The sequence below is a fragment of the Dermacentor variabilis genome, chromosome 2 (assembly GCF_050947875.1).
Source record: "Dermacentor variabilis isolate Ectoservices chromosome 2, ASM5094787v1, whole genome shotgun sequence".
NCBI lineage: Eukaryota > Metazoa > Arthropoda > Arachnida > Ixodida > Ixodidae > Dermacentor > Dermacentor variabilis.
Genome location: NC_134569.1, coordinates 46,311,523 through 46,335,563, shown reverse-complemented (window position 1 = coordinate 46,335,563; position 24,041 = coordinate 46,311,523). Strand labels below are relative to the sequence as shown.

General features: G+C 42.8%; 3 protein-coding genes across 14 annotated transcripts in view; 2 read left to right on the top strand and 1 right to left on the bottom strand.

Moving 5' to 3' along the window:
• Alh (coiled coil domain containing protein Alhambra) overlaps nt 1-3,987 on the top strand; it is a 61,986-nt gene extending 57,999 nt beyond the window's left edge. For all 10 annotated transcript variants that reach the window (XM_075680344.1, XM_075680351.1, XM_075680345.1 and 7 more), the window contains one exon: nt 2,711-3,987. In XM_075680344.1, coding sequence (XP_075536459.1) covers nt 2,711-2,851 — 141 coding nt within the window. In that variant the 3' untranslated portion in view covers nt 2,852-3,987. The remainder of the gene's footprint in view (nt 1-2,710) is intronic.
• A 251-nt stretch (nt 3,988-4,238) lies between these two features.
• LOC142571766 (cyclin-dependent kinase 4-like) lies at nt 4,239-16,550 on the top strand. 2 transcript variants are annotated; one of them, XR_012825949.1, is made up of 4 exons: nt 4,239-4,910; nt 8,346-8,991; nt 10,125-10,563; nt 14,722-16,550. XR_012825949.1 is itself a non-coding variant. In XM_075680354.1 (3 exons), the coding sequence occupies exons 2-3, from the start codon at nt 8,371-8,373 to the stop codon at nt 10,491-10,493; spliced, it is 990 nt and encodes a 329-aa protein (XP_075536469.1). In that variant the 5' UTR covers nt 4,239-4,910; nt 8,346-8,370; the 3' UTR covers nt 10,494-16,550. The 2 variants fall into 2 exon arrangements, 1 of the variants encoding a protein (XP_075536469.1); XM_075680354.1 differs by having other exon boundaries at nt 10,125-16,550.
• A 2,118-nt stretch (nt 16,551-18,668) lies between these two features.
• Nucleotides 18,669-24,041, bottom strand: part of LOC142571765 (uncharacterized) — a 30,278-nt gene continuing 24,905 nt past the window's right edge. Inside the window, exon 10 of one of the 2 annotated variants that reach the window (XM_075680352.1) lies at nt 18,669-21,889. In XM_075680352.1, coding sequence (XP_075536467.1) covers nt 21,778-21,889 — 112 coding nt within the window. In that variant the 3' untranslated portion in view covers nt 18,669-21,777. The remainder of the gene's footprint in view (nt 21,890-24,041) is intronic. The other variant, XM_075680353.1, reaches the window with a different exon arrangement.

Genomic DNA, 24,041 nt, shown 5'->3' with positions numbered 1-24,041 from the left:
AAAGCCTAGCGGCCGAATTGACTGTAGCGCACCAAGCGGATGGGGTTAACACCTTCTGTTTTCGGTTCTGGGCGCGTGCGTATTGAACGCCAGCTGGTACATGCCACGCCGGCTCCGCTGATCGGAGCGACTTTCTTTTTTCCCACTACTACTGTTGAACCACACACGGCCTTGGCGCAAAATAATTTTATTATTTCGTAAATATGATTGCGTACAACGACCTTTACTAGCCTCCACCAACTCTGTTCCATGTGCAATTTCATAAAGTAAATGCAAGACATCTTCTGAAATGATGAAATATTTATGTTGCTCTGTATAAATGCTCGTTCCGGGCATTTTGTGCATTTATCCAAAGTTGTGGCACCAGGTAAGCAGCAGTATCTGCCATATGAAGCTCCACCAGATGCCATCAGCTGAAAAGTAAATTACAGGCATGCATCGTTTTGGTATATACCGTATTTACTCGCATAATGATTGCACTCGCGTAATGATCGCACCCCTGAATTGTGTCGTCAAAATTCGACTTTTTATCTTTCCCGTGTAATGATCGCACCCCAAACTTGTTGCAGCAATATGTCGTGTGCCAAATCTAGCTAGTGATGATTGTGCTTACCAGCTGTTGAATGCTGTCGAATGCTACGTGAACGATTCTTGAAGACATACCAAGTGGTCTGCATGCACCAAACATTCTAAAGCAGATGTCCCATTCCATTCCTTTCATCACTTTCAGCACTTCCATGAAAAAGAAAACTACAACCAAACGTACCTTGGCTTCATTATTTGTAGGCTTCATAATGGTTGGGGTCAACAACAACAACAAAAAAGGCGCCTTTCGATTCTTCTCGTCTGCACTAGTGGGCACACAACAAATCGCAAGCGGCAACGATAGTAGCCATGTTTACACTGATACGTTAGAAGTGTACCCTGTATATACACCGACGTTTGTAACACAGCTAAGATATTCGCCCAAGCTACTAACTTTAACTTAAACCTTCCTTATTGCAGCAGTGTATACGGTGAACGATTATAAGAGTTCTTTGGCGCTATAACTTGGAACACTGTGCCTGTGGAAATAAAATTAACCAGAAATTTTGATCTTGTATGTAAATGCTTCTTCTTGTCTAGCCAAACGTAATAGTTCTTCTTTAAAAAAAAAGTACTTGTTCATGTAAATAATGTTCTTACTCATTGAGCAGATATATATTTGGTTGACCTGTATATGTACTTTTGTGTATTGGATCGGCTACTAGCCACATAGGCTATTGGTCCAACTATTTTTGTACACCCGTTCCTTGACTTGTTTAAATAAAGCTAACTTTTTGATTGATTGATTGATTAATTGATTGGATTGATTGATTGATTGATTGATTGATTGATTGATTGATTGATTGATTGACCCTGTACCAGTCGTCACTCATCGCATTTGCCGTCAAGCAGTAAGCTCAAGATTGGAGATAGAACCTGTTTAACAATGCACCCTCACTGTTCGCAAACCTGTGTTCTTTGCTTCTGAGAGGCTGGCTTTTCTGCAAAGCTTAGTCGTCCAGTGGCTAAGCACATTGTACAGGTGAAGTTTTGCCATCGGGAAAAAAATTATCGCAAAATTCAGCACTAAATGAGACACGCTTTTTTAGATTATATCGAAATAAACACTAAGAACCATGTTTCCTCCCGCAGAGCCAGCGATATATTCGATTTGTTTCGAATATTCGTATCCAATTGAATATCCAAAAATTTTCAAATACCTAGTTATCGAATCTAATACGAATGTCAAAAATATAATATTTGATAATATTCGAAATTTTTGAATATTCGCACACCCCTAGTCATGACATATTAATCGCAACTTTGAATAAGAAGATAGGCAGTGTTGTGCAGGCGTATCAAGTAAACTGTCTTCAAAATTGCGTGGTGCATCAATGCACAATCCGTATAAGTCTTTACCGTGTTCGATTGTGTCGCGGGCATTTCCGAAGTAATGTTTGTTCTATAACATTCGTGGACGTTTTGGACAACGACACCATTTTCACTGTCAGTAATAAATATCTCAGCACTCTCCCTTTCATCTAGTAACAATGAATAAAGGCCTACAGGCATCCACATTTTTGTGTTGTTTTGTGTTGTAGTAATATTCAGTAATAGATATTTTTGTTATTCTTCTGAGAGACCGAAAGTCCACCTTGCATTATATTCGTGGTTGTGTTAATTATGTATAAATACGTTAGTTCAGTAAGTTGTTAGTAAAAGGAATGTGAAATATGAGGCAAAATCTATGTATACATTAGTACGCACAGATCAATACACATGGATACATTTATGTTACTGGCACTCTTGTGCCACTGTAACAACACTTTAAAGTGTGCCCCTAAGTGTTCTTATTTTTGTGAACAAATTGAATGGTGCTAATTAAGACAAGGCACATATGGAAACAAGAACACAAGACTGAAAGAAAACTTTCAGGGCTGTTTTCTTCAAGGTTTGTAGTAGTGTGACAGGCCTTCACATGTGCTTTTTAAGAATGCACATGAGTGCAGTGATCCTACTGTTCCTTTATTGCCACATATTAACTCGTCAATTGAATACTGGCTACAATGTACCTGCTTTTTGATTGACATTGTGTTGTTTCATCAGCTTTTGTTGCCTTTGTGGTGGCACAGTTAGTACTTTGGCCACGCATTAGCTAAACCAGTGCAACTTGTCGTGTATGCAGGCAAACGAGTTGAGTGCAGCATCACAGCATGGCTTCCCTGGCCGGCCAGCGATGGGGCACCCAGAAGGAATGCCCTCCAACGAGAACTCATCGCATCGAGGCTCCACACTGTCCACCTCTCGCCAGCCGAGCAATAGCTAGGAGCCACATGCATCATTTCAGCGCCGTTTGTACAGGATACATTCTCATGATGTTGTACATCAAGGAAGCATTGTCAACTGTTCGCACTTGGGACGAGCTATGCCCTGATTGTCAGGCAGGCTTCGTAGCCGAACAGACTGCAGGGAAAGTCATTGATAATATAATTTTATTGTTTTATACTTCATCGCAACTCAGAGATTAGCAACATGGTTCCCTCTCCCTGGTTGGGATGTCTGCATTTCAACTCTACACTCAGTGGAGACTGTTTTACACAAGTCTTTTACCACTTCGTTGTTTGCCTCTGTCGAAAGAAGAAACGAAGGGACTAACTCATAGCAAAGGATGAGCACAGCTCTACAAGCCTTTGCCTCGTGCATCGCAACATAGCTCGATTTTTCCCTTTCCCATTTTCACTGTTGTGTTCAGTACAGAGCTGGTGTTAATCCTGTGGCAGCTGCTGTCATATTGGATGCTTGTTTCAGTTCATGTGTGCCATCAGGTTGGCTGGCATTTGAAGGTGCGAAAATTCATCTCATGTGTCAGCTCATGCTGCAGAAGACAAAGGGACTTTCCAGAGGAGAGGCTACTCTTCATTTTAATTATTTCTATGTCTTGTATATTTGTATATTTACCTGTGATGTGAGAGTCTTGCTCCTATTAACTTATGGCATGCCCCGAATGAGCAGGAACTTTGCAGCAACTGGTGTTAGCTATGAAATAGATGCAGGCGTTCCTCGGCACAAGCTGTACAAGTGCCATTCGTCCCGACACACACCAGTTCTCTGTGTTCCCTCATTAACTGAGTTGCCGTCTGGTGTTTTATGGTCGCCTTTGAAGTTACCTTGGCCTCTAGCTGCCTGGCCTCTTTCTTCTTTTGGACAATTCAGCCAGGTGTTTATCAAAACCTTCTCCCTTGGCATACGTCCTGCAATGATGCCATTACACTGTACAAAAGTTCATGTTCAAATTGTTTTTGTTTGTGTAACCTGTACAAAAAGACAATGAACCACGTTGAGATCTTTTAAGTAGCATAAGTGTTCATTTCTGTTAATTTTGACAATATGTATTGTTTGTGCAGTATTTTTTTCCTTCTAACTGCATGTCTTGTAAATAGTAAATAAACGTCGGCATTTTTATGCGGCTTTCTTCTAGTTGTAGAACAGTTTGCGTCGGAAGTAGCTGATGGTTGAAATCACCATCAAACTCGTCAGCAATTCGGCCCCAGGACGAAGACTGTTGATGGCAACCAGAGTCAGCATCGGCATACTTGGGAAGATGATGCACAAGATCACCATCTTGCGAAGGGATCTTCTCAGGACGATTAATACTGTTGCCAGAATGAAGGCAATCACAGCGATTGTGTCGTTGTTTGCCAACATAAGCAGCGCACTCCTACAGGAAAAATACGGGAAACAGTTCACTTTTCTTAGACTTTAGAATGGCACTGAATTATAGTAAAGTTGTATAGCTTTGACTAAAATGAGTCTTGCATTGCTGTAGTACAATTAAAATAGTTAAACCAATTTTTCAATAATGAAAAGTATGCAAAGATTTTTCCAAGAAAGATTGAATACATAGTTCTGTAATATAGTTGACAGGATAAAGATGCAAGAAAGATGAATTTTTATATTGCACCCACGATATGCTTGTCAAAAAAAAAAAAAAGAAATATAAGCGTAAGCCGTTCGATAAACCCGAGTTGACCTAGCGTACCTACTGTTCTGCTATTCAAGCACTAATCGCACGAAACGTTGCCGTGTCCGCCTGCACGCTCAGACACGGCGCACTCGGATCGTGCGCTCAACGGCTCGTCAGTCAAACCGTGTCGTACTCATCGCGATCGGCATCATGAAGTGTGTGCCGGTTCACGCGGTTTGCTCTTGAAGAACGACACGATAGTTGCACTTATTTACAAACGAAATGACGACTGCGTGAATACGTAGTTTTTCTCCGCAAAGATATACGCAGTGCTTGCGGCTACTTGGTAGTACGTCCGCAATCGAATTACACCTGACAACGAAGCGCTCTGTCGTTAACATTTGGCACCTGCCAGTCGCCGGTAAGTTAACGCGAGCGTTATGTTTGTTTACTAACATAGTTTGGGCAAAATCGGGTTCAAGGCGTGAAGCCTTACCTTACGCGGGTCTGCATTTTACGTGAAATTTAGCTGTAGAAACTGCACCACGGCGCCGAGTAGCCGGCAGCCGCCGGTAAACATGTCGGGTGCCGTGGCACCACCTTTGCTGCGAGAACGCGCCTCGTCTTTTTCTCCTTCCGCTGCGGTGTTGAGATTTGAGTTTCTTTGATTAGCGCTGTAGCGATAGCGTGAGAACTTGAGATGGCTTTGATTGCATAGTCAATAAGGGAACAGATTACTCCCCACAACAACAAAATAGAAGCTTGTATTTAAAGTTGATTTTTGCAACTTGACCATCGTCAAGCTTGGCTGATCCTCCATCTACATTTAAATAATGATTTGAGCGTATTCTCTGCACTTGTTAAAAACGTGATAAAAGGTCCAAGGTTCAATATATTATTTCGGCAACACCGGAAGGAGTAAAAAAAAAAATATAAACGCAAAGAAACTGCAGCAATCGCCAAACGGACCAGACATGACTAAAGTGTGAAAGGCCAATGGTGGCATTACAAAAGCTCGTTATGGAGCGAAAAATTGCGGCCTTCACTAAAGTGAGATGAACACAACTGTTGAGAGAAAATGTGCGGTAAATCCAAGGTGTGAAATGTTGCTACAGGCTGCTCATCCATTTCATTTAAAATTTAAAAACTCCGAAACATACTCACTAGGAAGCTGTGCTGAGGCTGAAATTTAAACGAAAATAAGTTGCTTGCAGTTGAGCTTAAAGAAGGACTTGTACACTAAGTATCTGCCTTCACATTTTATATCATTTTGTGCGCACCAAGTATGACAATCGGGCATATCTTGAGTAACGAACTCATTAATGTGCTTGTTGCCATATTTTCTGCATTGGTCAGTACATATGTTAGTTTTATATGCATTGTGACCATGCTACATCAGCCACACAGCTTGTTTGTTTACAACTGCTCCAATTTCTCGCTTTTTAGGCTAACAGTAGTGCTAAGAATTGCTGAAAATTTACCAACACTGCAATGAACACAAGTATAGAGAGGACACACAAATACATACATATTCAAAAAAGAGTAAGCTTTTACTAAATGAAGTAGTGCAAAAAGAAATACAAAAATTCTTGTTAAAAAATATTCACGTGATAAATTACGACTTATGTTCACACAGAAATTGAGAAAAAAAGGAAATGAAAGGAAGGAAGCATTACTGAGTATTTAATAAGTAAAAAAGCAATTAATATGGAGCCTTAATGTGGAGTGAACTGGCAGAAACGTCCATCCATTTCCAGAATGACAGTTTTAAACTTGTTTCAGTCCTATCTTATATCAGATACTCTGCTGACATCCAGGAACATCCACATTTTTGCAGCCCTTGCACATATGGTAGGGCCATCAATATTTACTTATAAAGTATTATCAGTGGTTCAGTGGTTTAATTAACCATGGCGCTGTTGTTATGACTTAAGAATGTGGTCATGGAAACAGCCGTCGCCATGGAATGATTGGTAGTACAACATATAAGTAATGTGGAGGTTGTGTGTTCGACTCCCATTGGTGGCTAGCTTCTTTTATTCACATTCTTTTCCCATTTAGCTTATCATTTCTAAACTTCGATTAAAACTACAAATAATTCCACCTGTGTTTTCCTTGGCTTCATTCAGTAATTGGCTTCATATGGTTGGGACTAACAAAAAATTGGGGCCCCTTAGTTCCCCTTCTTCTCATTCACCTTCAAGTTTTGTAATTTGCCAAAACAAAGGCAATGATTCGGACACTAAAGTCTTGCCATAACAAATATCACATATCAGGAGAGAATGGGCTAAGATTAGTTGGTGAGGCACCCAAACAAGCATGCACTTGTTAAAACCTACCATGAACCAATCGTACTGGGACAAGACCACAGAGCAGGGTCACTTGTTGGGCCAATTTTCTCAAGGAGAAAAATTGAAGGGTAGGCTTCATGGAGATTGGCTTGTGAAGGCTCCCTGCATGATGTAATGCTCCCTTCTAGTTTATTTCTTCCACAAATGAGCAGGCATATTGCATGTCACATACACTAAATACATAACTAGCAAGAAAGGCACATGTCTAAAAAATTAGGATCATCGTCAATGACGTACATTGTTGACCTGTGTGCCTTTGTTGCTTGTTTTGTAATTAACTCATGTGGCATGTGTGAATAGTCTTTATATATTCTTTTCCTCGTGTGTAGTGAAAATTGTGGTGTGACTGAGCACTTGTATGCGACCTCTTTCTTCATGTTTAGATGTTCCAGTGCTCTAGTTCCCTTATGATGAAATATTTACTAGCTGAACTGTCCATCCTAAGCACTATGAATGCCAATTTTATGGAATATAATCGAGGGTTTGACGAAAGCTCATTGGTGAGGTAAGAACATGACTGAAGAAAAATGTGCACTCGCCAATAGAAACAACTGCATTTATGGAGTAAACAGAGGGGCAAAGAAGCAAAACGAGAAATTAAATATATAGTGTGACATTTTTACATGTACCTTTATTGTACTGGTCTGTCAAGCTTGATAAAATGTGCAAAGACCAGCATAAATTGTTAGTGACTTAATGAGGAAAAGCTGTGTTAGCACAAGTGCAGGAGGGATTTGTTGAAATGACTTCTAAATGTACCCAGTTAAAACCTAATGCAGTTGTATAATGCATCAATTTGTTCAATCCTCTAGCTCAGCATAGAACATGGTGGCATCAGCTATGTAGGCCGCTATACAGGTTTTGTCTGTCAAAGCACACGTGGTGCACCTTCAAGAAATGGGTTATGCATGTCAGGTAAAGGGATGAGCAGTTATTTGTCACCACATATAATTTGGTGCAAGCGATGTAAAATATGCACACTTAGTTAATGTAATGTTGTATTTGAACAGGATTAACTGTTTGTATTTGAAAGGGTTAACTAATTTGGGTAGTCAAGAATTATTGACGTTCTCTTTTTATATTAGTCATTATTCTGTGCATTTCACACACTGTGCGTGAGGTTTTTCCAAAGTAGAGCAGCTGACTTTCACTTGTTATTCACTTACATGGCATCACATATTATGTAGGGTGGGGTTTGGGCAATGCCTACTGATGTTCTGAGGAGCAGGTAAATGCAAACAATGAACAGCCTTTGCATCATGTACCATATATCCTGGCTTGGCATACTTACAGATGTGCATTCAGCCTTGTCATCTTAACAACGCAGCAACATACATGTCCTTGTAGCTTGTTACACAGTGTGGAACCAGACAAAAGACGCAAAAAGAGGGGACGTAGAACAATGCTTGTCTACGTTCCCACTTTTGTGTTCTTCGTCTGATTCCATGCTGTGTAAGACGATGGTATGCCATCTAGCCCAGTCTCATACCCTGATATCCTTGCAGATTTCTTGTACCACCTGTGAGTGTTATGGCCCCACCATCCCCACCGATGACAAGGCCAGCTGCTGATGCTTCCCTGACAGATATGGCGGGGGAAGTCCTTACCAATGGCAATGCTTATGAAGAAATTGCCCAGATTGGTACAGGTGCCTTTGGCACTGTGTACAAGGCCCGAGACCGTCAGAACGAAGGACGTTTTGTTGCCCTCAAGAAAGTGCGTGTATCGCTCAACGAGGAAGGCATCCCCACTGGAACGCTGCGTGAAATTGGCCTCCTCCGTCAGCTGGATGCTGCGCAGCACCCAAATGTGGTGCGTCTGCTGGACATCTGCCATGGCAACCGGCTGGAACGGGAGCTGGTGCTTTTTCTTGTCTTTGAGCACATTGACCAGGACTTGGCAGGTTTCTTGGAGCGCTGCCCTGAACCAGGCCTTGAGCCTGAGCTCATTGCCTGGCTTCTGAAGCAGCTGCTGACGGGAGTGGAGTTTCTGCACTCGCATCGCATTGTTCATCGTGATCTGAAGCCCCAGAATGTGTTGGTGACTGCTCAGCGGCAACTTAAGCTTGCTGATTTTGGCTTGGCTCGCCTCTATGAGCGGGAAATGTCACTCACGCCTGTGGTGGTCACGCTGTGGTACCGCCCACCTGAGGTGCGTGTGCTTGCATTTGTCTTTGTTTGCATGTAGGACACTTATAGATGTTGCTCTCTATCTGTATGATGTTTAGTCTGGGACTTGTTAAATGAAAGTGGCTTGAAAAGCTTGTCGTGCTTACCGTGTTCCTTGATCCTGATATCATGATTGCTTTGTGAACACAGTTAAATACAATTGTTATTTGCAGTAGAAAATGTGCATAGTCAGGCAAAAGCAAGTAGATTAAAGGTAGATGGCACCTATGAATGGTCAAGGAACTTTGCCTACTGAATCAGTATCATTCCTGTTGTCACACAATTGGCTACATGTGGAGCACTGCATCAAACTTTGCCTTTGTAAAGAAATGAAATTATCTTTATTTTATTTTTGGATAAATATGTGTAGGCAGCAGAGATATTCGAATGTGCCTGCAGACCAATTGCAAATCGATGGCTTTTGCTGCTGCTATACTGGAAAGCAATATTATAACCTTTCATCCACAAAGTTGTCTCAATACTATGCTCCTTTCTTGCTGATGTTGTTAATGCATGTCAGTAACACTTCTTAAAAATTCTTGAGATGATTTTTTGCTTGAGATGAATTTCTCCTGCTCAATGCCTTTGAGCAGGTTCTAAAAGGGCCTGAATATGAAAATTGCCAGGGAATGTTATTAATGCACTATGATTATTTATTTCAGTTGTGAAGTTTCATTGTGCTGTGTTTGTCTGAGCCAAGAAGTAATGTAGAGTTCAGATGCGTTTCTGAGTATGGCACTTGGATATTGAGACGCACTCACCGAGATGCGTTCTAACCGGATAACAAATGGTCATGCGCGACTTATTCGATAGCAGATGTACACATACAACAAAGACATATTCGAGAAGAGCCAAGACACATGCGCACGTATGTCAACAACAGCAACTAAATATGGATATTAACATAAAATTGTTCTACGAGACACTCAATGTTGTCCTGCAGATCATGAGTTGTAGTTCAGGAAAAACTGGGCCAGTTTGTGTTCCAGTTAGAAAGTCATATTTTACACCTGTGCATGTAGGTTAAAAAATGCGGCTCTCTCATTATCTTCCTTGAGCTGCCAGCTTGCCCAAAGCGTGTTGTCCACTCTTAATGGGCTAGTAAAATCTATGCAGGTTCTCCTTCAAGCAAATTATGGCTCACCAGTGGATCTGTGGAGCTGCGGCTGCATCTTGGCGGAAATGGCACGCCGCAAGCCTCTTTTTGGTGGTCGTTCTGAGGCAGACCAGCTTACGCGTATCTTAGAGATCATGGGACTTCCACCGGCAGATGAGTGGCCAGCAGATGCTGCTGTTTCAAGGCAGACATTCTCTAACTTCAGCACTTTTGGAACTTCTTTGGAGCAAGCAGTGCCACAACTTGAAGGTCCCTTCATCGATCTGCTGCATCAGATGCTGCGTTTCAGCCCCCACCGTCGCATCACCGCAAAGGCTGCTCTGTCACACCCATGCTTGGCAGACGTTAATGAAGTCGCCGTATCCTGATATAAAACTGTATGGCGAACCCGTGCTTGAGAGACGTCTGCAGCAGCACATGCACAGAGGCAAGGGAAAGGTGATCTCCAAATTCTTGTCACTAGAGCTGCCATTCAGTTCGGGAAAGTATTGCTCAAGTCTCCTTTGTGTCTACTTTTGTGGGTTTGACCTGGCAACTTCCCCTAGCTGCCACAGTTACTTTTAATGAATTCGGATGCACCATTTGTTTAGCCTTTTTATTATTTTCCTTTTAATTCTAGGACACAAGCAAGCAGTGGCTTTAGAACGTTTGTGGTGCTTTTAGTAGCTGTGTATCATGGTTTTGTTACAGAACTGAACATATGTTTTTGGATGTGTTCAGTAGAAATGTGACTGCTAATTTCATAACCGTGACATGAATATAGTGAATTTTTCTCTTCCCTAGTTCCATTTCACTAGCAATGAACTAGTAAAATGAAGAAAATGAAGAGAATCTCTTCACACTCTTTGTCACTCAGGCAAATTCTGCATAGCGCACAGTGTGTATTTGGGCTTGTGCATGAGGGGGATTCCTCTGTTTTATTAGCATTTATTAAATGTGGTTTGTCTTCGTTATAGCTCAGTTAGAGATGCTGTCCTGAAGATCATCATGAACTAGCCACTTAAATAATTTCCTTACATGTCAAGATGGCACTTTATTGCCTTTTTACCTGAGCTCTTACGCTTATATGTAGAGCAAGTTAGTTTCTCCAGAGGTTTCTGGAGACAACATGAAAAGGTTGGCTATGAGAAAGCAAACTTGTCAGCTGTCAGAAACACCTGGAGATGCGATGCCAGCTTCCAGTATGTATAAAGTGCCTTTGTCTTTAGGCTTTAAATCTTTACATGTATGATTGACATGCAAGATTTCTGGCAGCGCATGAGCGAGCCTTATTTGGCCTTGCAGCTCATGCACAGGACTGTCAGTAGACAGCAAGATTTAAAGCGACGAAAATGGCCTATACCAGCCGCGTGGCATAGAGTGCTTTATAAGGGCTGGATCTGAAGATGTTGCGACTGTGTGCGTTGGACGAAGCCATTTCTAATCTGCATAACCTACGCAGCATAATTAGATATGACAGCATTTTTGTTATGTAGGCCGACTGTTATTGTTAAGGCAACTTGCACCAGGCCACTGTTAGGGTTTGTTTTGTACAAGAGTTCCGAAAATCGCTAGTGGGGTCTGTACTGTGTACAGTTGCGGTATTACTATAATCATTGATTGCTTCCTGGCCATTGGAATGCATTGTATTCGCACATATAACAGTTGTCTTTTTCTGTAACTGCCACTCCACACACGTGCCTCGTTCTGCATCTTGAGGCAAGCTACGAATACAATGCGACTTTTTTTTTTTGTAAGAGCACACAGCCATTGTTACCACACTCATTGCCAATCCATGATTTAACCCTCAGTCCTCAATGTGCCAAAGAGCAGCATAGCAAGGTGCCAGGCCCTTTCCTTTCTCACTGAGGGTAAATATAAGGGGTCAGTGGTGGCTGAAGCTCTATCAGATATAGATTTTTTCTTTCAGCTTTCATTATCAACATAGTCTCCCTCTAATGTAACACACTTGTGCTGGCAGCGCTGCAATGGCTTTATTCCTGTGGGAAAAACATGTCGAGTTGCAAGCCTAAGAACTCGAAAGAATCAAAAACTTCACTTACATATAGAAACTGCAATCGAGCAAGAGCTTTCTTCATGTAGCGGGAAAATGGAGGCGGGAGGGGACCAGCTCTGGGGTAAGGCATGGGCAGAAAACAATTTGAAGCCTGCAATTGGGGACTGTTGTACTAGTAAGCCCTGAGGTGTGGGCTGAAGTGTAGTCCTAGTAGTACAGGACTCCTTTTGTCAGCGCTCCTTGTTTTCCTCTCAAATTTATGCCAGAGATATTTCGAGAGAGTTGTGTGGAGAAGAGTCCAGTGATACATTTGCAAGGTAGTCAACTGGGAGCACACCTTGGAAATGCTGAAGCATGGATGCCATCGCTCTGCTTGCTTAAAAGCATAATCGTTATTACCTTATTTAATATCGGTTTTGGAATATGTTAAACTGCTTTGATTGTGGTCTTATTTCTGGCTGATAATTATCAATATAGCACCCAAACCAAACTTGAAAATCAAACAAAAAGAATTATCTGCTTCACTCTCAAAGAGTGGAAAATTCTTCAGTGATATGGTATGCTGAGGATGCTTTGATAGAGGGTTGAAAGACGTGGAACACATTGAGCAGAATCGTTTGAGAAGTCAAGCTCATTGCTTATAATAAAATTGTTTGCAGCATTGTGATGCCCTGACGTTTCAGCAACTTGAGAAATTGGTGCTTGCATAATAATGTCCAGGACAAAGCCAATATTTTCTTTTGTGGTGACATTTGATACTCTCCCTTACCTCAGCCTGTCTTGAGTGCTTTCTCTGCCATGCTTGTATTTTGATGCCAAGTGTTCAACAACAGCTTATATAGAGATGCTGCCGCATGAAGTACTGAGAATGTCTTGGAGTGAAACTGTTTAAAATAGCATAGTGCTCCAGTTTTCTTCCATTTTGAACAGATGCTGTAGGGCACGAGGCAGTCTTAAACAAGCAATAAGGTGAACGAAGTTAGGGGATACTGGCAGCTGTTTGCTGTCTGTGTCCTCAAAGTTAATGTCACAAGTCATGGACTGGCATGTAGTGTAGTGCAGTGAAGAAAAGGATACAAAGAAACAGTACAGAGAAACAATTCTCTTTCAACAACCATGAAAAGTAACGATTGCCTCTGTGTTCCACTTCCTTTTGTGTCTTTGTTTTCGCTGCACTACACTACATGTTATTCCGTGATGATCAATCACCAAGCCCACATCGCCATCCTCGTTATGTGGATCATTCCCTCTCCCCCTTTTTTTCCCCACATCTGCTGCACCACCAAGTGCGTGTGTAGTGAAAGCTAACTCAAGAGGTCATGCAACTCATGCAAGAGTCTGTTAGTGTGCGTTCCCACATATCTATAATACAAAGTGGTGCTGCACGATACAAAGTGGTGCGAAGTTGACTGGAACTGGACTTTAAAGGTGCCCCGAAACACTTTTTGAACAGAGTAAAAAAACATTCCCAATCTGTAGAAGAGGCCCCTACAAAAATGTGAGCCAAGCATTGCACTGCATGCAGCAGGGAATTTACAATCTCATGTCAAAAGCAGTGAAAAATCACTTGCCCTCGTCTCTGCAATGTCGTCATCACAACCAACCGGTCCTGACAACAGCTATTGGTTGATTTCATGATCATGAGAATGTTCTCGGTAATACTATTGTTGCTAATTTTTTAGTTAAATAAATAAAAAATATATATGTCTGTGATCTCGAAAAGACAAAAATCATTTCATGTTCTCACTGCCTGTCCCTCCACTGTGGCACTCTTTTTTCTGCCACCTTGTCATCTTCCAACATCGACAAAGGTGCGATAACTGCACTTGAAGGATTCAAAAATTTTTTGCAGCGGGAGATTCAGGAGGTGACATCCTTTAATGGTGAACTCATTCCATGATTAGTTGGAAAGTGTTTCATGTGCCCTTTAGCTGTTAGACTGCCCAAGGTCAGTAGAGAATAGCTAAAGAGAAGCAGTTATCGCATTTAGCAATTTGTAGCTACCTGTTTACATGCGTGTGCAGTGTCTATTTTGTGTCAGTCCCTCCCTGTAGTTTTATGCATCGGGAGGTCATGTAATCATAAATGTTTAAAAATTATCATTTAGACCTCTAAAAGTCTGCCTCAGCCTTCGATCTGCAATCATTTGATGTTTTTACAGGTACCCTATCTAAACTTGCAATACAGGAAATGAAGATGAAATGTTCCTCTAGGTGTAATTCACTTTCCAACTTGTAAGCACATTTTGCATAATGCTGTTTTGTGTTTACCTTCACAGAATTGTTTATGGAGTTGTAATTGATATCCAAGAAAGACACTGGAGTGGGCTGTTGATTGTTCCAATGATTTTTATTACTCATACTTGACCGGTGCTATTCCTGTATTGTTGCTGAGTGAGTGCACCCCTCGCTCTACTGTGTCTGAGTTACATATCATCCTGCGCACTGTCAAGTAGGGCACATTTTACATGTTATGCGTACGTCTTTATATGTGTGTTACATTTATATATACCCAGCATCATTTTATTTTTTATTCCGTGGATTCATTTCACTCCCACTGTCATTGCTTTCATTTCTTTTTTCTCGTAATGGGTGGTGCAGATATACATATGCGCTGGTCCTGGTGGTACCTCCAATGCCAGTGCAAGCCCTCATGTAAGCATTTCTCTAGCAAAACAATGTGCTCCTGTTTGCCCAGTGAAAATTGCTGTGTGTAAAGTGCATCTTAATTCTCTGCTAGTAATCCTCACTTATTTCTTGCTACTAAGTGATTCATGGCAGATTTCATTGGCAGGGTCAGCACAACTTTTTCTGCTCTTTTTGGAGCAAGTGCATTTTAATTGTAGAGTGAGGGCAGGATCGCGTTTTCCAATTAGTTATTTGGAGCAGATTCTGATCCTCGAAACAGTTACAGCTGCTCCGCAAAAACCCACGGAGTGAAATGAAATTCTGTGCGCTGTATTGCCTTCATGCACGCTTTTTCGTTTTTTTTACTGCTTACTGAGCTTGGTGGCGCTGCAGTAGTTGTGGTTTTCTGTAGTAATGGTGGACGTCATGGATGACTCGTCCCAGCATGCATCATTGCTTTTGCAGCTCAATAGTGGCAGCCCTGAGTTGAATCTCTAGAACTCTTAAGTGCAGTGAACTATGGCAGTGAACAGTGTAAGTGGGTGACGACAAGCAGGGTATCCTGAGTAACTCGTGAGTCTGGTAGAGCATTCGGCTCCCACACTGTACTCTGGTGACATGGGTCTTGTTCCACTCGTGGATGAGGAGGTGTTGCTATTTGCAGAAAGAATTGCTCACTCACAGAGTCAGTCAGCTTGAATGGAATTCACCATTAGAACATTGGACTTCATCATTAGCAACGAATTTATGCCACACCCACATTTTTCCTTCATTGTCACAATGCTCGTCTGCAGACATGCTACTGTTGCTGTGGGCTCACTGTGCAGAAAATAGAGTGCTAGCATAGGCACTAGCAAGAGGTCAATGACTCATTTCCTGGCTCACTACGCAGGAAAGTCATTAGGTGACACCTCATTGGTCACTTGATGACCAGTGAGGGGTTTTTACAAGGGCTTGGCTGAAATTTGAGCTGCCATTCTTTTCATGGCAGATCCGCAGGTACTGATGACCATTATGTTGGTTGCACCTGTGATAGGCATTAAAGATTAAAGGTAGCAGCAAGGGCTTGGCTGAAATTTGAGCTGCCATTCTTTGCATGGCAAATCCGCAGGTACTGATGACCATCATGTTGGTTGCACCTGTGATAGGCATTAAAGAGCGTGCACATAATATTTGGAGCCAGTCACAAATGTGACGCGACAGCTATGAATTTGCTATTCAGATCTACAGTAGCACCCGTGATGATCCGAGAACTTTACGTTAACAGAACATTACTGCCAACTGTAACTCAGATGTGTTACTACCTACTAAAGGTAGCAGCAGTTGATCATGATATCCATCAATGAATTGGTGCTGTCCTTTATTTTGTTGTCATTTAATGTAGATTGTGCATAATGTTCAGCTCAGCTCTGAAACCAGAGTGTCTAGCATTTGCAGAGAAATTGCATTTGCATTTGTCTAGCTGCTGACATACTTCTTGTGCTGAAGTATACTATATTCGTTCTTGTCGTACAAAGAAGTGTGCATTAGCTGAAGATGTTTTCGGATGTGCCATACTCATCTAATACTTGTGCCTTATGGTATGCTTGCATGTTTGCAATGAGCATGTGCGTTTTTCAGTTATCTTGGATACAGCATATCAAAACATTGCTATATCAGATAATTTTTTACAATTGTATACATATCACTGCTTTTGGTGTATCGGATATGCTGACAGGGTGAGCAGCTCATGTGATGACACATTGCAATGGTGCCTTCAACCAGATGTGACTTTGACAGAATAAAAGCGTCCTGATATAACAGGTCCTGTGAAGGCCTTGTTATGGGGAACGAAGTGGAGTTGTCATAGTGGTCTCATCTAGGCAAGAAATTATGCACATAAACATGATGCCTAAAACTGGTGGCTGTCTAGGTTTGTCCTTCATTTGCCGCCCTATTAGAATAATATTGTAGACTTGTTGCACCAGTCTCTGTGAGTCAGCCACTGGGCATTCCTTTTCAGAGCGTCACACACATGGGCTCTATTTCCTGCTGCGTTTTATTGGACATAGGATTTTTTTTTCATCAAGATGCATCAAGTTTTGAGATGTTATTACAAGGCTATAGGCAGTCAAAACTTAGCCAGCAAGTGTGCTATGCTTAGGACTCACTGATGATGGCTTTTCTATTCAGCGATAGGTTAATGCGTGTATGCAGAACTGAAGTACTAGTTAACGATGGTATTATAGAGCCCCTCTAAAACCCTATCGGCTATTGCTAGCATGAGGGATGCCACTGTGAAGTGTGTTGCACGTTCCTGTTTGGTTTATTAGAGGTTGGATTGCACAACATTTTGACGAGACACACAGAAGAGAAACACACACCACGGAGCGCTCTGTGGTGTGTGTTTCTCTTCTGTGTGTCTCGTCAAAATGTTGTGCAATCGAACCTCTAATATGCTATACCATCACGCCCAGTCTTCAACCTTGGCAACCTTCCTGTTTATTCCACTCACAGGACAAGTACAATATTGCAAGCTCTTCCATCTTCAACATAAAAGCAGTGAGAAGCAGCAATGTCAATGTCAGGCTGAAAGCAGGTGTATCTTCAGGGAACGGTGATTGTTTAGCAATTGCCTGGAATTCTTTGTTGTTTTTTCCTCACTTCCTAACAACTATACATGATAGTTAACGTGTGCCAACCTGTTCAAGGACCAAACCTGAGACAAACTAACTATATCCGATCTTACCTGAGAGAGGTAATTTTCATGGCCCTCTTGCAAGGCCACTGGTTGCTCTGCAAAATTGCTGTTTTGCTCTAGGGTGGGGTAACTGATCTGGCTCTGACAGCAAAACATTATGTGAGGTGCAAGCCGTGCCGTTCGCATAAAATAGGTCACAAGTGGGAGCTGCTCCCTCTACTCTTCCTCCCCACATTTCAGAATGGTCTGTGATGATGTGAAAGTGTGCAAGAGCTCGTTGCCCCTTTTTGTAGGAAAAGCCCTTTCAGACTGAGCAGCTTTCCACACTGTTTAACATTGCCCTTTCACCGTTCATCTCAGGCTGTACGTAGCTGTGTTTGATAGCACTGCATGAAGGTGATTGAAATCACTCAGATGTGTTGCAGAGACACATTTATCCTCCCCTCGTTAGTGCTGCATAAAGGTATGCCTGTTGAAATTCTATTTGTTGACATGAAAATAAGGCCTTAATGAAAATATAGCCTGGTTCATACTACTGGTGGCGTCATGGGCTCGCTGGAAATGATAATCAGGGTTGTCCAATAAAGACTGAGACTGATTCTCTGAAACATTGACTTCTGAAAATTACTCTTTAGAACTTTTATCTCCTTTAGTGTACTCTCCACTGAGTGAAATGCACCTGTTCCACCATTTCTGCCATGCCTGAAAAACATTGGTAAAGCCATTTTTCTCCATCCACTTGAAAACCACCTATGAAGCCTTGACTGCATTCTGCTCCATGTCGAAGCGGTGTTGTTTCTGTTCCTTTTTTTTTCTTTTTTTCCCTTGGGCAGAAAGGAAGTTACAGGGGGCCTCACCAAATGCACAAGTCAGATTGGCATAAGTTTCTGTGAATGCTTTTTAAGCTGCACACAGAACTTCACCACATAGCATAGTTTATGTAGTCATCATGGGTCACAACCAGCACACTTGGAGGCAATCAAACACGGTCTTAATGTTTGAATGAACATTGCTACTTCTGCATTAAAGCGAGAGTTATGCAGCATCTGGTGGAAATTAATGGAGTTACAAAGTTGACAAAAAATGCAGAGATGGCACAGTGAAGAGCACTAGACGTGTCTCAGTCTTTATTGAAAGAACCTTGTATTTGCTCCAATACATCGCGGAAGTTCAGTACACTCATGGTGCATTGTGTTTTGTTCATGTAGCCATAACCAATAAAGAGCCCAGTCGAACCACATGCTTTCTGTACATAGGCCATTTTATTGTTAAACAGAGGCCAACAAACAAACAGAAAAGACACGACACACACACACCAAAGCACATTGTGCGTGTACGTAGCCGCGCGTGTTTGCTTTGTGGGGACGGTTAGAGAGAGCGGTGATTAACCACGACTAGTGCAAACGCTACAGATACGTGGACGAGATTCATACTTTGCCGGGAGCAGCGTACATGCGCGAGCGCGTTTGTGACGCCTGACTGTCGGGACCACGGTCTGCAGGTCTCAAAATAAGATAGAGGTAGATGTACAGTAGAGTGCCGCATCCGCTACACTTTCAACGTTTTCTGTTGTCACTCTCGAGAAGAACAGGATGCCTACTCATGGCTTGGTAAAACAATGTTAAGCTGCGAAAGCTAGAGCTCTTGTCAGCCAATCAGGGGCCAAATGCATAGGTCTGCAAGCGTATAATAACTGTTTGATTGGCACTTGTCTATGCAGATGTCCAGTCACAACAGCTGTGGTGGCGTATTTATGGCAGACAGCAAAGTGTCTAAATAGCATGCAGCTCCGCCATTTAGACCTTGGAGTAACTGATTGATGAAATGTCCAGATTTCAGAGTGCATGCATGGTTTAGTAAGAGAGGCTATCTGTTCGATCAGCAGCTGCTGGATAAAGCAAGGACTGCGCACTCAGGCCCCTGAAATAACAGTAGTGATGCACCCATTTATAAAGATGGCGTTTATGAAGAATGAGCATGAGAATCGTTGCTGATCATCCCCGTTTTAGTGATGAGTTCTCGATCTGATAGCATGGTGCACACATACTAGCAACCAGGCCTTGTGTTATCTATGATGATGTCAGCCATGCCTTGATCCACTGTCTACTGTGGGATAGGGGCAATGTTGAGGCAGCAAAGACAAATCCAAGACAAGCACCATGCAGGTGCCTTCAATTTGGTGTCCTGGGCTGCCTGAGGTGCTGGCGTATGCTGTGTCTTAGGCAATCTTTGACATTAGGGGATGACAAATTGAAGAGACCCAGGGATAATTATAACGTGGTACAAGAAGCAGTATAATTGGCTGTTCACCATGGTCAGCTGGTGGCCATCTGGGGTGCAACACAAAAATCGCATGCGTTATACCTCCGGATTGTCAGTCCGACTTGGGGTCCAACAATCTCAGAGATCTTTGGCGTCATATTCGTAAACTCACTCAACTGTGGTACGTCACCGATGCGCACTCTCCTGTACATCTCACTGAGTGGTCGCTACCGTTGCTGCACTGCCTGAGGGACTGCGGCATGGACAGCTTTTTTGATTGGGCGGCAAGCGATCACGATGCTTAGCAAGCAGCGGGTCCCTGAGCGATGGCCGGACGGACGGGCCTCCCCCGCGGAGCGTCATGCAATTTGGCGAACGACTCGAATAGCTTCCTATTGTTGGTACGTCTACCAGACGGCGCATTCTTCATGTTCGAGCATGTTTTCAAGTATGAAAGCGATCACATTACGCACATGAGGGAAGCTATAAATGATTTCTTATGCTCCTGCTTCTTTCCTGTCTGCGCTGTCTCTATACTTTCAAAGGGGGACTGCCAACTTCCCCGCACTTTAGTCTAGATGGATACTTCATGAGCAATGCTGGACTAGTACGGTTCTAGCCGATGAGAGTGTTTTTTTTGGTGTTTCATTTGTACAGTTCGACAGAAGCAATATGTGCGCCATATTCGAGTCGAAAGCCAGAGCTATCGGAGTGCATTTTAAAGCAACGATTAAAAACGCGGACCTTTCCAAGATTACAAGAAATGCTATTATGTCTGCGGAAGTATCTCGGATCGTACCGCATGTTCTGAGAGAATTGAACAGGTCCTTGTCACCTGCTTTGTCAACATTAAGTGCAAGTGACTGATCTCGTATCCTTCAAGCCCAACCCACTGCGCCAAACTGGCGATTGAACGAGTTGGTGCCGATTCATTACAATGACAGCAACACAGCGAGCATCTGCTCTTAGTTGAACGGTTCTGAACACATCCTTTCTCTCCGTTGTCATTTAAGTTGTGGACGTTGTGCTGCTGTTGGGTACCGATAATATCGGACGGCTGCAGGACGGGTACTAAATGTTGCTAACCGTCGGATTGGAATAGTTTTAGTGCAGTGCCTGTTAAATTTCGACGTATTCCTCCTCATTCTTTTTTCTTTTTATGCATTAATATGTGTCACTCAAACAAGCCGTAGTTATTTCCTAAACAATGATTACTTTGGTAGGCACGCATCTGCATGTGTCCGTGCCGCTTTAGCTTCTCGTGAGGTGAGCCGGCATATGCCACGTGCATGGCAGCGTAACGTAAACGCCACGTCTTGATCGCATGCTGCTGCAGAAATCGGTGATGTGAGCTGCGTGATCTGCCGGAAGCTGTGACATTGGCGTGGGCTCATTGCAAACACAGCTGTGACGCAATGTGGTTGCAGTGCATTTAGATGTACTAGCGAAACGAGAAAAAAAGCCAATGCAAAAGTCTTATTTCCGCTGTCGTAATTAGGCCAGCTCTAGATGACATTTTGTTACTACAGCATGCCTACTCGTTTATTCGCTCCTGAATTATACACCAGTGTGTAAAAGCAAAAGGGCCATGGTGGTCATGAAAAATAAAGATTTTTTGGCTACCTAAGCTTGCGATCTTGAGTGCACTACAGTGATTTTGTAACCATGTTCAACCTGCAGTTGCAATGCCATGAAGTAATTGGCTTCCTTGTAGAACACACAGTCCTTGTCCTTTTGTTCACGAATGCATGTCTGCACTTACTCCCATCAACTGCACCCTCACGCAACACTCTAATGCAGTAATTGTTAGGCCATACTAATACAAAGAAAAAGAAACGAATGCGAACTTGCAACCACATCGCGCATCTGCGACATATACCAATTCGCTGAGGTGTCTTTGACGTGCTGCAGATGTTATAAATGTGATCAATGTTTCAAGAAGGGACTACACCCTTGACATCTCTGTTTCTGTCGGCAGCAGCGGCCCTGGCAGGGGCCGGAGAGTTTGGCCGCGTTGCTTCCAACGCAGTACACTGCACAGCGCGAATGTCGTCGTCGTGGCGGCGGCCGGCCTGGGCGCTGGCGGCTCAGCGAATGATGAGCGGAGCGTGCAGGCTGGCTGAGGCGGCGGCCAGCCACTCGGGATTCCCCTCAGAAACGCTGCCATCCGGGTTCAGCCAGGATTTGTCTGGGTCTTCGCTGGGGAGAAGCCAAGATGCACTCAGGACAGGTCCTCTCTTGGTTTATTGCGTCATTAGAAGGCACGATCACAAGACAGCAGAACAAACTCAACACAGAATTCCTGCCAACTATCCTCAGCAGTCGACCGTTGTCTCACAGTTGTACGGGGCGCAATCTTTCATGCTCGTCAGACTTCGACAGGTTGTCCAAAAGTGACGTTCAGGCTATCAGTTAATTTTCTCATTTCACTACGGGAAAAGAGGCCCTCAAACACTTTTTGAACAGAGTACGAAAATGTTGCCGATTTGTCGTAGAGGCTGCTGTGATCACGTGAGCAAACTATTGTTGCACTGCATGCAGCAGGGAATTTACAAGCGCATGTCAGAAACAACAAAAAATTGCTTGCTCTTGCTTCTGCAATGCCATCATGTAGCATCATCGAAAGCAGCTGGCCCACCAACGCTGTTGGCCAATTTCGTGATCGTAAGATCATTCTCAGTAATACCTCATTGTTAATTTTGAGTAATGAAAATATGTCTGCAATCTCAAAAAGACAGAAAAACCATTTCGGCTTTGCACTGCATGTAGCTGTGTCATCTGCACGTGGCCCCTGAGATGGCAGCGGCGTTATATGTAGCGTAGTCTACCGTAACCGCTGTGGGGTGCTGCGACAAGCCCTTTCACCGTAGAGTTGCTGTATACGCTACCAAAAGCATATACAGCGACTCTGTTTCACCGTAAGGCCGCTTTATTTGCCCGCCGTGACATTCTACTTTTGGCAGGGGCCTTGCACTCTTAGCTTCTCCTCTATGTACCTTCCAGTGCACTAGCAAAGACGAAGAGAAAGAGAAAGCCAGGTATCGGTGTGCTAACTCTACTTATAGTCGAAAGATCAAAATTTGCAATACGAGATTCATGAGATGACATTCTTTAATAGTGAGGCCATTCTATGATTAGTTAGATAAGTATTTCAGGGCACCCTTAAGGTTAATTTATTTTAAACAGCATCACATGCACATTTTCGATAGGTGGTGTCCAAATTCATGATGATGATGATGATCATATATTGGCATATATCCTTCATAACGCGGTGCTGACAAATTGTGACCTAGCTCGAGTTACTCAGGTATGCTATATGCATTTTTGATTCTATCATTTTGTATAGATCTCTTCAACCTTTTTTCTCTTCCTCAAAACTTCTTTATCTACCTTATACTGCTACCAATGCCTGTAATGGATCCAGTCATATATATCACTTCCCTGGTTTTTCATCTCTTGATTATCTCAGCTGCTGTCTGGTTGATAGTACCGTCCACTTTAAATCCAAGTGCTTCTGGAAGGTGCACATTACCTATGGGTATCATTGGGTGAATCCCATCGCATTCCATTAGAATGAGCCGAGTGGTCTTTGGATTTTTGCTGCAGCATACACATGCCTCACCTAGTTGCAGATATTTGCTCTGGTATGTTTTCGACCTTAGGCAACCAGCTCGAGCCTCAAAGAGCAAGGCACTTCCTTTCATGTTATCGTACAGATTCTCTCTTCAAATTTCTTTCTTCTCATTCTTATATATCTCCATGGTTTTTTGTTTCCATTCTTTGGATCCATTTCACTGTCTCTGTTCCTCCCATTTTCTTTCTGATGATGCCTCATTTGTGAACTTTCTTGGCCCTTCCTCCCTTCTATGTCCACGCTTTTCAGGTACAGATACTTGTGCACTTTAGCCACCCATTTATTTTAATCCATGTTCCTAAGTGTTTCTTCGAAACTAATTTTGCTCTGCGCTTCTCTGACTTCAAATGAGGCCCAACCCATGTCACCTTGCACTGTTTCATTTGTGGTTTTGCCCTGGACTCCCAATGCCAAGCAGCTTACCGATCATTGGTCAACTTCCAGCCCCAACAAGAGCTCGGATTTTAAGCAAAGAATGACATTTGCGAACGTTCGCACTGGCACCATTACTCCTTTCCAGATTCCATGCACCACCTCATAATTATTGTGGCCCAAAAGTGCTCTATGTTTCATTATTGCTGCATTCCACTTCCCATTTATTTTCAGACTAGCTTGGTGGGTTCTTGAGTAAGTCTTTCCTTCATTTATGTATACGTTGAGGTATTTATATAGCTTGACTATGGGTATGGCTTGCTGTTTAATTGACGCCACGTAATT

Excerpts from the sequence above, each read along its gene's own strand:
- LOC142571766 (XM_075680354.1), top strand. The coding sequence starts at position 8,371 with ATGGCCCCACCATCCCCACCGATGACAAGGCCAGCTGCTGATGCTTCC. Across the intron at positions 8,992-10,124 it reads TGTGGTACCGCCCACCTGAG|GTTCTCCTTCAAGCAAATTA; the intron begins GTGCGTGTGCTT and ends AAATCTATGCAG.